We start from the raw sequence: 12,357 nt of genomic DNA on the forward strand, positions 1-12,357 counted from the left end.
GGAGTATGTTTTTTAACACCTTAATTTATTTTATCATCCCGTCTTTTTAAATATTTATTTATTTATTTATTTTTGGCTGCGTTGCGTCTTCGTTGCAGTGCGTGGGCTTCTCATCATCCTATCTTATGTTGGAACTTCCTTGATGGCAAGATAAGTATCGTGTTAGGGAAACGTGGCACGAAATAAGTAGAATATAGGTTTTCAAAAGCATATAGACATTACAAATTAAAGCAGCATAAGTGTTAACTATCTAGCCTCCATTTTCCAATCAGTTTAAATTACTTTAATGTATGTTTTTAAACTCAAAATTAGCTGTAATCCCAATATGTAACCCTCTTAATGCTTGGTGGATCACACTATCATTTTATTTTGAGTTCCCTCCTTTTGCAGGGTATATCACATTCTTGAACATGTATCTGGAACTTGTATAAAAGGAAAAGAGGAATTTTCTCCTTGTATATTTTCTAGACTCGTTCTTTTACCTTAAAGCCATATATATTTTGCATGCAAATAATTCACTTAACTTTTCTTCAAAGTCTCTTAATAATTCCTTATAGCGTGCTTAAAACAAAGTCAGGACTTCCCTGGTGGCGCAGCGGTTGCGAGTCCGCCTGCCGATGCAGGGGACACTGGTTCGTGCCCCGGTCTGGGAGGATCTCACATGCCGCGGAGCGGCTGGGCCCGTGAGCCATGGCCGCTGAGCCTGCGCGTCCGGAGCCTGTGCTCCGCAACGGGAGAGGCCACAGCAGTGAGAGGCCCGCGTACCGCAAAAAAAAAAAAAAAAAAAATACAGTGAAAGTGGAGATCGCAAATGGTGAGCCGTTTCTCATGGCTGGCGGACACCCCCTGCAACCATTTCATTTGGAGATGAGTGCACAGGAGGGTGACCTGAGAGCATCTCACTAAAGCTCTGGGGACTCTGGAATGATCCTGGGTTAATCTCCAAAGAAAACCTCTCAGCCTATTTTCCATCACTATCCAAGCAACCCAGAAAAAATTAATTTGAATGAAGTTATTTTCCTATAGTACTGTATAAAAAGACATATGTTTCTAAGAAACTGGCCTTGAACGTGATTATGTGCCTCCTGATTAGAGAAAAATAACCGGGTCTAAGTGACAGTCCCGACACACAGAGAAGACTTTTCAGAAAACATGTTGCTGAATCAAAGCTAGGTTAAGCAATGTCACTTTGATTTCTCTCCTCCCCGTCTTCTGCCAGTGGCACGCTCAGCCCATCACATCTAGCTCGCTTTCAGAGGAAACCACTGGAACACCATGTCCATTACTTTGTGATAATCTAAGTCTTCTTTAAGAACAGATTTGTTTGGATTTTAAGGGATTGGGAAAAGCAGATTCACGTGATTTCCACTATGGCCTGTCTTCAGCCCGCTGCCATATCCTATTCCACCCTCCAGGACTGGGGGAGAAAAGGTGGTAGAAAAGACCAGCGTGGGCGTGCAGACTGGCTGTGCTTCTGTAGTGAAGGTCAAGGTCTCTCCCCGACTCCTTGCCGGCATCTGGCTCTTCCTTTCAGCATCCTTTAAGGGACTGCTCAGGCATTCATACCCTAAACACCTGTGAGAGATGACTGGGCCAGCCAGACGCATAGTCCTCGTTTTCTCATTTTCACCTGTTACCTCATTCCATCTCTTTCTCACCATACTTGCCAAAATTCGACCTCAGCCACAGATGGTGAGAAAATGATTTTTGCCTACCGAGCCAAAGAAAGTGCCCAAATATTAACGGGTATTTATCTAGAAACAGAACCTGAGACTTAATGGAAGAGAAGGACTTGGATTTCCAACACTAATGTCTAAACTGGGGAAGTATTTCATTGATTTCAAACAAATTGCTTCCAAGTGCACTGAGTTGTTATGCACAGAAAGGTTCAGTATGCTTATGCCTTGGTCATTCAGGATGTCAAGTCCAGTGTTAGATTATAAATAGTCTCTGTTACAAGTGGTTGCCTCTGCCTTCTAATTTATAGCAGGATTCTCTTCATCTCTCAGCCCTCACCCACCTCCAGGATTCACAGATATACAGGTCTCCAAATGGATACCTTTTAAAAGAGTCTGAAGAGCCCTGAGGTTGGCAAACCGCTGCTTCAACGCTCCCCGTACTGAATGTTATTTCTACAGCCTGAAAGAGTTTGGCGGGGTACAAGTTTGGTTCTGATGACATAATTATGCTACAGAAGTATGAAAAAAAAATCCTCACTATAACCCTCCAGGTGCTTAAACAGTTTGATAGACTGTAGCCATTCTGCCATCAGCGCCCCCAGCTGTGTTGCTTAGCAACATTTTAATTCCAGAAGAATCGAAGGAGATGCAATCCCTGTGGAGAGGGAAACAGAAATAAGAGGGCTGTTGACAGATGATCTGAGTTGTTTCTTCTAATATACTGTGAAGATCACTAGCTCTTTTCATGAATGATAAATGGACTGTACACAGATCAATGGGTTCAGCAATAAACTGGGACCAGGCTCCATATCTAAGGCACACAGGCCAAGAGGCCCAGAGATTTCCTCATTTCGATGATTTGGTGTGTGCTTTCTTAAAGGTTCCACGGGAGGAAATTGATCCAAGCCATCGGTCAGCCCTTGCCCTTTTGTGGTATCTGCTAATGAAAATGATTTTAGAAATGGATACTTTGGCCTTTCTATCACCGGGCAGGTGCAGCCAGGGGGCAGGAGCAATGCAGGGTAAACGGCTTCCCACCAGAGATCTAAAAATCCCCAGCTGTGCCCATGACCATTCCCTCTGTGTCTGCCTCCACACCCTGTCATAAGCCAAGCAGGTGCACACGGAGGAGGGAGATGAGATATTTCTGAAATATTGAGAATGGCCAATTATATGAATACTTAACTTATCTCTAAGCCAATCACAATGAGTTCCTTTAGTGTAAGGGATTTAAAATCTAATTGGTTGGTATTATCTGGAGGTAGGAAAATATTACATATTCACATAATTAGAGGGAAAGACTTTTCTGAATCGCAGACATATAAACATACAGACAGATACAGAGAGCTTATAGTTTTAATTCTAAAAGTTCAGACGTAAGTCAGGCATATACAAAGTTCACACGTCCATTTTAAAGACCTGGTCTCTTCTCAGTGGATATACATTCTCAATTTATTTGAGCTCAAAATACACTCACAAAAAGGAACAGTAAACCAGATTCTCTGCCTTCTTTCACCCAACGGAGACAAGGTCTCAATAAATCATCAGTCCCTTTCTAGTGATCAACAGATGGTCAGCCCAAATAGAAAGGAGAACCATACAGGAAACTTAGGGGAGTCATGAGGAAGGATGGAGTTGAGTCTTATCTCAGAATGTGGATGGCAGTGTGGTCCTTTGAAATTAGCCATTTTCCAGAACGTGAAAGGATGGAGTGGGAATGGGGGAGTTCTCAATGATCGCTGTTTTCCACAAGCACAGGGCTCAGGTTAAAAAAAAAAAAAATTGGAGGAAAAGTGGAGAGAGGAGGATGGAGTTATGAACCTAAGGGCCCACTCTCACAGGCACTGCTGAATTTCCCAGGCAGCCCTGGCAGTGCCTGCCTGTGTCTGAAAGCTGCACTTGGACCGGTAACCATGCTCCCCGAGAGAGGAAAATTGCTTTCTGGGTCTCCGGTCTGCTTATCTCCAGCAGCCTGCCTTGGTTAGCTCCTCATGTTTCTGAAGAGCATTTTATATTGCTTATTGTTTTGGTAACTAGTTGCAAAGATTATGCCTGCTAATGTTGTCTAATGGCATTTTTTTCTTCTGTTCACAGGCTGTTGAAAAGGCAAAATCTAAGAATAATCCTGTAAAGTAAGTTATTTTTTTTATTAGTTGGAAGTGTTCATTTGAATGTACTCCAGGCATGTGAAAAAAGAAGGTCATAAAAGAGACCTTGATTTTGAGTTCATCTCTATTCATGACAATTTAAAAACAAAAACAAAAACAAAACAAGCAGAAAAAAAAAAACCCTCCAATGAGCAGGGACCAGCTTTTTTATTTTTCCTGTGGTCCTGATGAGGAAGTGCTCCAAGTTATGCCCAGTTTACATAAATTAATATGTGCTGTCCATGAATAGCTGCCAAATACTATTATAATCATATTCAATGCAGAGTACTTCAAGCCTTTGGGTTTTGCACATGCTAAAAAGATTACATTTTTAATTGCAAACCTTGGACCTATGACAGAGACGTAAATGGCTGAAAATATGCCAAGTGATTTCCAGCCACGTGGGGAGGTTTGGCACCTCAGCATCAAGGCCTCGCTACTCTGTTAATGAAAAGCTCATAAAAATATATTTAACTGAAGGTTTTTCTAGCTAACAGAGAGCTATTTCCAAGGCATTTTATGAGACACTCTTAAATTATAAACAAGCCGCACAGCGCTCTTTTAAATATAGCACATCTTAGACAGCCTGTCTCTTCCAGAAGGGAGACTTTCAAATTAAAGATGGCTGTCTTGTCATTTGGGTTTGTGACATCTGATTGCAGTGTTATGATGCATACCAGTTCCACCAGCCATGTGGCCTAGGGAAGATCTGCTCTATTTGCCGGGTTACTACAGGTCTGGTAATATCACATCTCTAGGAACTATGTGTTAACTTATGTCAGCCGACTTCCATTAGAGTGGATAACAAATGCAGAAATGGGGAGTGCATTGATTTGTTTTTAATCTGTATCTTTTAATATAAAGTGTGTCTCCTGTAGATGGCACATAGTCAAATCTTGTTTTCCGCCCCCCCCTTCTTACAGTCTCTGCCTTTTGACTGGATTGTTAAATCCATTCACATTTAATGTTATTATTGATAGAGTTGGATATATATGGTTAGTTATACAGTTATCTAGTTGGGACTGCATTGATTTTTAATAGTTTCTGGGAGAATGGTTCAGCTAATGCCAGTGACAAGAAGGCTGCTTGTGTTTTATAAAATAATTAACTTTTCCAAGTCACCAGGGTAGTAGTGTTTAGCACACCATTAAATCCAAGTTCCAATTCATTTTTCCAAAAGGTTTTGTGTACTTTGTTTCTAAATTTAATTTTCTTAGGCCATGGAATATTCCTTATCAGCCTCCTGTAGCCTCTGGAGGGCTATCTGTGGTCTGGAGATGTATTATGCTATAGTCGTCCTATGGGAGCATGTTTAGTAGCTGAATTTTGGTCTGGTTGTTTGGTTGCGGTTGAAATCTTCTCTGCAGCCTGATTTCTTTTCTGTCTTTGCCCGGAAGGCTTCTCTGCTGCCAGCCCATGGCAGGCAAGCTCCATGGATTAGAGGATGGTGCTAATGAGGCCAAGGCCAGGTCTTGAGTCCCTGGGTGGGCCATTAGTGATCTTCTTTCCCGTAGTCTGACCGCGCCCCTCCCTCCAGTCCACCCGCGGGCAGATGCGTGCCCTGGGTCACAAGAGATGGGGCAGAGGCTGGCGGAGTGTAAATCTGGCCCTCAGTGGGACAGACATCTCCAAGTTCAAGCCCTCTCGATAGGAAGTGAGTCCCAACCTCCACCTTTGCGTGCACAAGACAGCCTGTTGGCAGTGTGCGGGGCTTCGTTAAATTGTACTGATGGCCTGGAAGTGGGACCGGTTTTCTGTCTGCTCCTTGTGAGAATTCGACCCTACAGATAATTATATTTTTTAAGAGCTCTGGCTAATTCACAGTACAGACTGTATCGAATGTCTAGCACTTTAAGGAATGTTGTAACGAGAAAACAGAAAAACTAGAAGAGCCAAAGGGTTACTGATAGAATGTGGAACAATATTTTACTCTTTAATATATTTGAAGATCTGTCCAGTAACAAACCTAAGTCACAACCAACTGGGAGGTGTTGAGAATTGTCTTCCAATTAAATAAGATACCTCTGTCAGCGTGAGTTTGAGTGTCCTGTTGCATTTGGTACCTAATACCTGATGCCTAACTCAGTTGCCCAGCCACAGCCATCTGGGTACTTTAAGAAGACAGCCTTCTTCAAGACCTCAGCTCAGGGACAGGAATTTTAGAGCACGGCTCAGTTAAACTGCCTGACAGCAGAGCAGAAGCGAAGTTTTGAAAAGTTTTATGTACAGCGGTCCTCTTTCCGTTTCTGATGTCTGCCAGAGAAGTTCAGTTACACACAGTGCACTGCGATCCCGAGTCAGCGTTTGTTACGTGTTTTCTGAATGAATGCACAAGTCAACAAATCGGACACATCCCAGAAAACGCTCCTTTCAGGAACCTGGCCTGGAGGCTTAATAAGACTGGTACCTACCCTAGTAGAGTGTCGGGGCCAAAGGGTTCGTGTGTTGTAACTGACCAAGGCACCCATTCTCTTCTTCTGGTTCATGCCACGTGTAAAATGTTCCTACATCGCTCTGGTTCATACTAACTGCTTTGCCTCTGACCAGTTATTGGCTTGATCTTGTATATGAGTATTAACATGTGATTGTTTGGGCGTACAACGAAAAGCGTGTACAGCCTTGCTGGAATAGTAGAGGTCTGGAGGCATCATTTACAACTCAAGTATGAACACAAATTGGCGAAGATGATCATTATGTGTGATTGGATGTCATCCTCTGGTGCAGAGTTTGGCAAATGGTTGGGGAAAAAAGTCAAAAGAAGACTATTACATGACATGTGAAAATTATACGAAATTCAAATTTCAGTGTCCGTAAAAGAAGTTTTATTGGCACACAGCTACACTCGTTTGTTTCAGTATCGCCTGTGGCTCCTTCTGTGCTACAGTGGCAGAGTTGAGACTGTACAAACCACTAAACCAAAAATATTTACTATCTGGCCCCTTACAGAAAAAGTTTGCTGACCCCTGCTCTGGTTGGTCAGGTAGGAAAAGGTGCAGATGTAAACTTTCCCATGACAGTGAAGGTTAAACTATGAGCCCTTTCTCTTTTTGTCCTCCAAAACACTGAATAGGTATTTACTGAGCCCTTTATCTTGTGTTCAGGACTTTCTGGGGCTGAGGTATCACCTAATCCTTACTCGGACCACAGAGACCATTCCGAATTCAGGATCATTGAAAATCGTTATGGATATGAGGTCCATTGACGGAGCAGTGATGCCTCAGAAACCCGTGAACACATAACTAGAGCATGTTGGTAGTCTTCCAAGTTGTGTGTGGATGGATGTATTGCAAATGGCATATACACTTTCTAAAATTCTGTTACTTCCCAAGATCTAACTAAGGCTAATTAAGCTTTCAATTCAAGTGAGGGTAAACGATTCACAATGTTATGTACTTTGGATATTTTCTTCTCTAAAGGTTCGCCTTCCCCCTCCCTATTTCTCAACCACTTGTTTAATTTATTTTTAATACCTTCATGGTTGTAAGCTTCTTTCATCACCGTAGGGAGATGGTGGTACACATTGATTACACTCCATACAAAGGAGAAATTAAATATACGCTTAGTGAATGTAAGCACATAATGTACCTGGATACACTAACGATTTTACCTTGAAACATTCAATATTACCTCTGAGGATAAGAATCAAAATTGTGCCTCTTTAATGTGTCAGAGAGACTCTCGCTTGTATATGAACGTTCTGTGGCATCAAGGCCTGAGAGATGTACAGATTTCTTTTACCATATGTGACTTATCACATACATTTTTTTAAAAAAACACATTTCTGTTATTAAGACATATGTGATAGTACACTTCTGCAAATGTGAATTGCTTTTGGCTAAAAGCCATGCACTAATAAGTTGAGTTGAATCTAACCGAGGTTGACATCTGTTATCGAAAGGGTGGGCAGCAAGCAGTTACCAAGCATAGAATTCTTCCTCGCGTTTACACGTTAAGCAACGTGGTGGTTGTCTTTCACAAATCGGGATCCGAATCCGCTCTGCTTAGATTACAGCTTTATTTAGGCACTGATCCGTCTTGTAGATATGGTGGTTTCATTATTGAAAATGACAAATAGCCACAAAGATTTTCCTGACCACGACGTTTGTGCATTATTCATCCAATGAATATTTATTGAGGATCTCCAGCATTCCAGGAACTGTGATAGATGCTGAGGGAATTAAAAATAAATCTGACACGGGTCTTACCCTCGAGGAGTTTAGAGTCCAGGAGGAGAGATCAAATCGGTTTGTAAAGAACTAAATACAAGATAGAGAGACATACGTTTGTTAAGTGGGGACAGATAAGGTACAAGGGAAGCTCTCGGGATGGAAAGTGCTTCTAGTACTATCGGAGAAGATGGGGGAGAGGGAGAGGAGGAAGAGACGTTAGGACCAGGACTTCAGAGGCTGCTGGCTTGAGACACTGGTGCTGAGGTAGCAGACCGTGAAAGCACCGGCTGGAAACTGAGGCTCGGAAGAAATGGTGGCCTAGGGCCCTCGGAGCTTATCCACATAAAAGAAGTGAGCTTGGTAGAGTCGGATAACATTGAAGACCTCTACCTTGTTACTGTGAGTCGTCAGTTAGTCCACTAGTTATTAAACGTAAACAAAGAGCCCATGGACCTGGGGTCTAGTCCTGAACCTAACACTAGCTTGTGGTGTGAAATCGGATATGTTCCTTCCTTGCTACACACCTCAGCTAGATTATTTATATGGTTCTTCCACCTCTTAAACGTAAACCAAAGCTTCAAATTCTGTTTTATAATGATGCTTCTTTGAGGAAATACTTGATGTTAAAGTTTGATGTAGATGCGTACCAGCCCATACGTTATAAACATTGCATATATGATGTATGCGTTTATACACACACATGCACACACAGTGCCTTTTCCCATAATTTCTGCCTCGTGCATTCATGAAATGGGGGACACGCCACATCACTAAAGTTTTAAAGAAATACGTTAGATAGATTAGCATGGCTCCAGGGATGTTGGGTTGAGCCTTTTAGATGACCCCTGTGACCAAAGGTGATTTGTGGTTGGAGTCCGTATCTCTTTGGTGCTTTTGGACACATGCGCGTCACAGACACGCAGCGCATCCCTGCAATCTCCATGTCCTCTCAGAACGATAAGGCCATGGATTCTGTACTGTGTTCTGCCGAGTCTTGTGGGACTGTCTCCTTTTGGAACAAAAGGCTCCAGCACCACGGAGCTTCGGCAGACACTGTGCCAGCCCTTTCCTGGAGCACCCTGCGAATAATGCAGGCTCAGAGAGGTCCTGTAGAAAGAGACCAACTTACCTTTGTCCTACCCAAGGTTTCCCAAATGTGTTGGACCAGAGGGCACCTTTATCCAGCACAGTGGTTCATGGGATACAGAATCGGATGCTCCGCTCTATGCAAAATAAAAGGACCACGTGGAGGCCTGGCCTCCGTAGGTGGTTTGAGAAACCTAGGACCTATTAATTGGTGTCCAGTCTCTAACAAGAGTATTCGAGGTGAGCAGATGATTGAAAAAGTCCACCACGGGAAGGAAAGAAATCCCCCATGTCTGAAATGATAGACTGTCTCCTGTATCTTTTACTGTGTCACACTGTCGATGATTTTTATCAGTTGTGGGTGTCCTGAGGAGCAGTTCTCAATGAGGGGAGGGGACGTTTAGGGTTAGGTCCCTCTGAATGAGATCCCTGAAGCCAGCAGTCATCCGTGTGCTCTCTACGATGTCAGCTAAAGCATAGTCACCCTCTAATCGGCTCTGGCCATTTTAAAGGTAGTTAAAGGAAAGATAACAATAAAACCTCTTTTTAAACAGCTACGTAAAATAAAATGTGCTCTCTATGTCGTCCAGATAGCTATAATTGGAGGCAGAAGGTCCTAGCAGTCATATTCGTAGCTAATGAAACTTGCCCAGATTTCTGGACACCCTCCTTTTCCTTGGTGATTGGAGTAGCATCATCTAGGGAATCTCGGAGGAGACAACTGAGACCTAGAGAGTGGACTGCCCAGAACCCTGAGATTCCAGCAACTCTTTCCACTTTGAACCTGCTGCCATGTTCTCCTCACCTCTTAGGACACACATGGTCACTTTCAGTGCCTATAAATTTGTTGTTGGCTTTAAAAGTCTTATTATCTAACCTTGGTGACAGTTTGGTTCCTGAGAATATGACAACGAATGCTTCAAAAAGTAATGAATCCACACAGTTGCAGGCACTTTAACAATTAGGCCAACTTCGATTATCTTAACTTTATAAGGAAGAGTTTCTTCAAAACTTCCAGCATGTTGGTGTCTCATTATCACCACTCATCTTTCTAAAGGCTTGATGAGAACCTTTCTTCTTTAGGTGGTCAATTAACACTAAGAACCATGATGATAAAATGGAAATAGAAAGCACTCAGTTATTGGTGGAGCAGAGCGGCCTCAAGCAAGCCAGCAAAGGTGCAATTAAACCATTTTAAAGGAAATTCAGCCACATTTTAAGCAACATTTTGAAAACACCTCTTTTTATCCTGTACTTCATTCAGTCGCGTGTTACTTTCTAACTCTGTTCTTCGTATTAGCATCTGCTGCTTAAACAAAAATGGACGACTTTGTTTAATCCATGCACACAAGTGAACTGAGTTTTTGATATATGAGTTACACCTAGAATTTTATTTTAACATTACCATTCAGCGATCTTTCAGAAAACTGTTGAAAACTCAGAATCACATGGCTGATCTGCTCGAAATTCCCAGAAGTCATGTCATGTGTTCTTTTAACCAACATGATTTGTGCACCTACTGTGTGCCAGGCTCCATTGAAAGGCAGAGGAGTTAGGGAAAGCTTCTGCCCTGAAAGTTGGCACGCTCTGGGAGGAAACGGACACATCACGCCCTACGGACTCTGTGATTGAAGCGTACGCAGCATCTTCTGTGGCTGGGATGCAGGATCGAGCAGCTGCTTGGAGGGGGCTCTCCCTAGCTCAGCAGGGGCCCCAGTGAACAGTGGGGATGAAGCCATTCAAAAGAGAACAACACTTTCAAAAGGCACGACGAGAGGACAGCCACGTGCGTGTTGTGAGCAATATCTGGGAGGTCGAGGCAGCTAAGGAGAAGAGGCGTTTTTCACAGGAGCAGGAAATACCAAGCTTACTGGAAGCGACACACCACCAAAGACTCGGGCCTAAACAGGATTCTTTTGTTCCAGAAAGTTAAAGGTGCGACGTAGGGATGGATTATAAGGCACCCTCTAAAAAAGGTCTGTGGGGAAATAGACATCAAATCCTTTCTGATTACCTCTGGCTAATCCTTCTCTGTGGACTTTTATGTAACTCTCGCTCCTGCAGGGCGCCTCTGAGCCTCCAGCTGTCCCCTTGTGGCTTTACCAACCCTTGATCGTTTCTTACATTTGAAAAATTTTAATTTTCATACTACCCTTGATCGTTTCTTACATTTGAAAATTTTTAATTTTCATACTACAGTACCTTTCACGTTATTCAAACATCTAGGCTACGCTAAGATACTATTTTCGGTAGGCATGACACATAACACTGTTATTCTAGCTTCGTTTTCTGAATTCGTTCCACAGACATACAGATTCTTTCTGAATGTATTTTTATCATCCACAAAGGTAAGCACAGTAGGGCTATTTTTATTTCTGGAGAAATGATGCATGGCCCCCCTGGTAACTATGCACGGGGCTCCAAACGCTAAATCCATCCTCCATCTACTGCAGACCATGTTCAAAGTCAGAAGCCTGGGGTCATAAGTTATTTCACTGACCACTAGTTTAGGGAGACTGAGAACAGGAGACTTTGGCCAGGGACTGAAATAGGAAACAAATAGTTTCTGCTTTATTAAAGCTTTTGCCTAAACCAACAGCAGTTATCTGGAGAGTCAACATTAAAAAAAAAAAAAAGGTAAATCATTCTTCCACAGGAAAATGTTTCCATTTGTAGAATTTGTAGCATGGCGGTAGATCATGTGTCGTTATAATCCAGTTTTTACATGCACACACATTTGTATACTCTGTGCATCCATCTACCCTCATGCTCCGAGGTAATTTAAATCCAAGATAGAATTGTTGCCGATGACGTTGCAGATCTTTTCCTCAGTATCCATTTCCCTGTCCTAGCCACACTCTAATTTTTAAAAAAAAACCGCCCCTCTTTTTTTTTTTTTTTTTTTTTTTTTTTTTGCGGTACGCGGGCCTCTCACTGTTGTGGCCTCTCCCGTTGTGGAGCACAGGCTCCGGACGCGCAGGCTCAGCGGCCATGGCTCACAGGCCCAGCCGCTCCGCGGCATGTGGGCTCTTCCCAGACCGGGGCACGAACCCGTGTCCCCCGCATCGGCAGGCGGACTCTCAACCACTGCGCCACCAGGGAAGCCCAACACACCCTAATATTTTGACTGCTTTCCTTCTTCTCTTAACCCCCACGTTCCCACAAGCGGGGTCCACGTAGTTAGGGAAAATATTTCAGAAAACTCTGGATTTTTGCTTATTTTGTTAGCAGCTTCAGGAAGTGAATGGCTGTCTAACTCCATGGCAGCCCTGTGAG

General features: G+C 43.0%; 1 protein-coding gene across 1 annotated transcript in view; it reads left to right on the forward strand.

Annotated features, from left to right (window-relative positions):
* Positions 1 to 7,028, forward strand: part of LOC112396318 (AF4/FMR2 family member 2-like) — a 401,348-nt gene extending 394,320 nt beyond the window's left edge. The window contains exons 9-11 of the mRNA XM_024740056.1: positions 3,774 to 3,811; positions 5,341 to 5,480; positions 6,928 to 7,028. Coding sequence (XP_024595824.1) covers positions 3,774 to 3,811; positions 5,341 to 5,480; positions 6,928 to 7,028 — 279 coding nt within the window. The remainder of the gene's footprint in view (positions 1 to 3,773; positions 3,812 to 5,340; positions 5,481 to 6,927) is intronic.
* The last annotated feature ends 5,329 nt before the right edge of the window (positions 7,029 to 12,357 follow it).

Source organism: Neophocaena asiaeorientalis, unplaced genomic scaffold, assembly GCF_003031525.2.
Source record: "Neophocaena asiaeorientalis asiaeorientalis breed wild unplaced genomic scaffold, Neophocaena_asiaeorientalis_V1.1 scaffold981, whole genome shotgun sequence".
Lineage (NCBI taxonomy): Eukaryota > Metazoa > Chordata > Mammalia > Artiodactyla > Phocoenidae > Neophocaena > Neophocaena asiaeorientalis.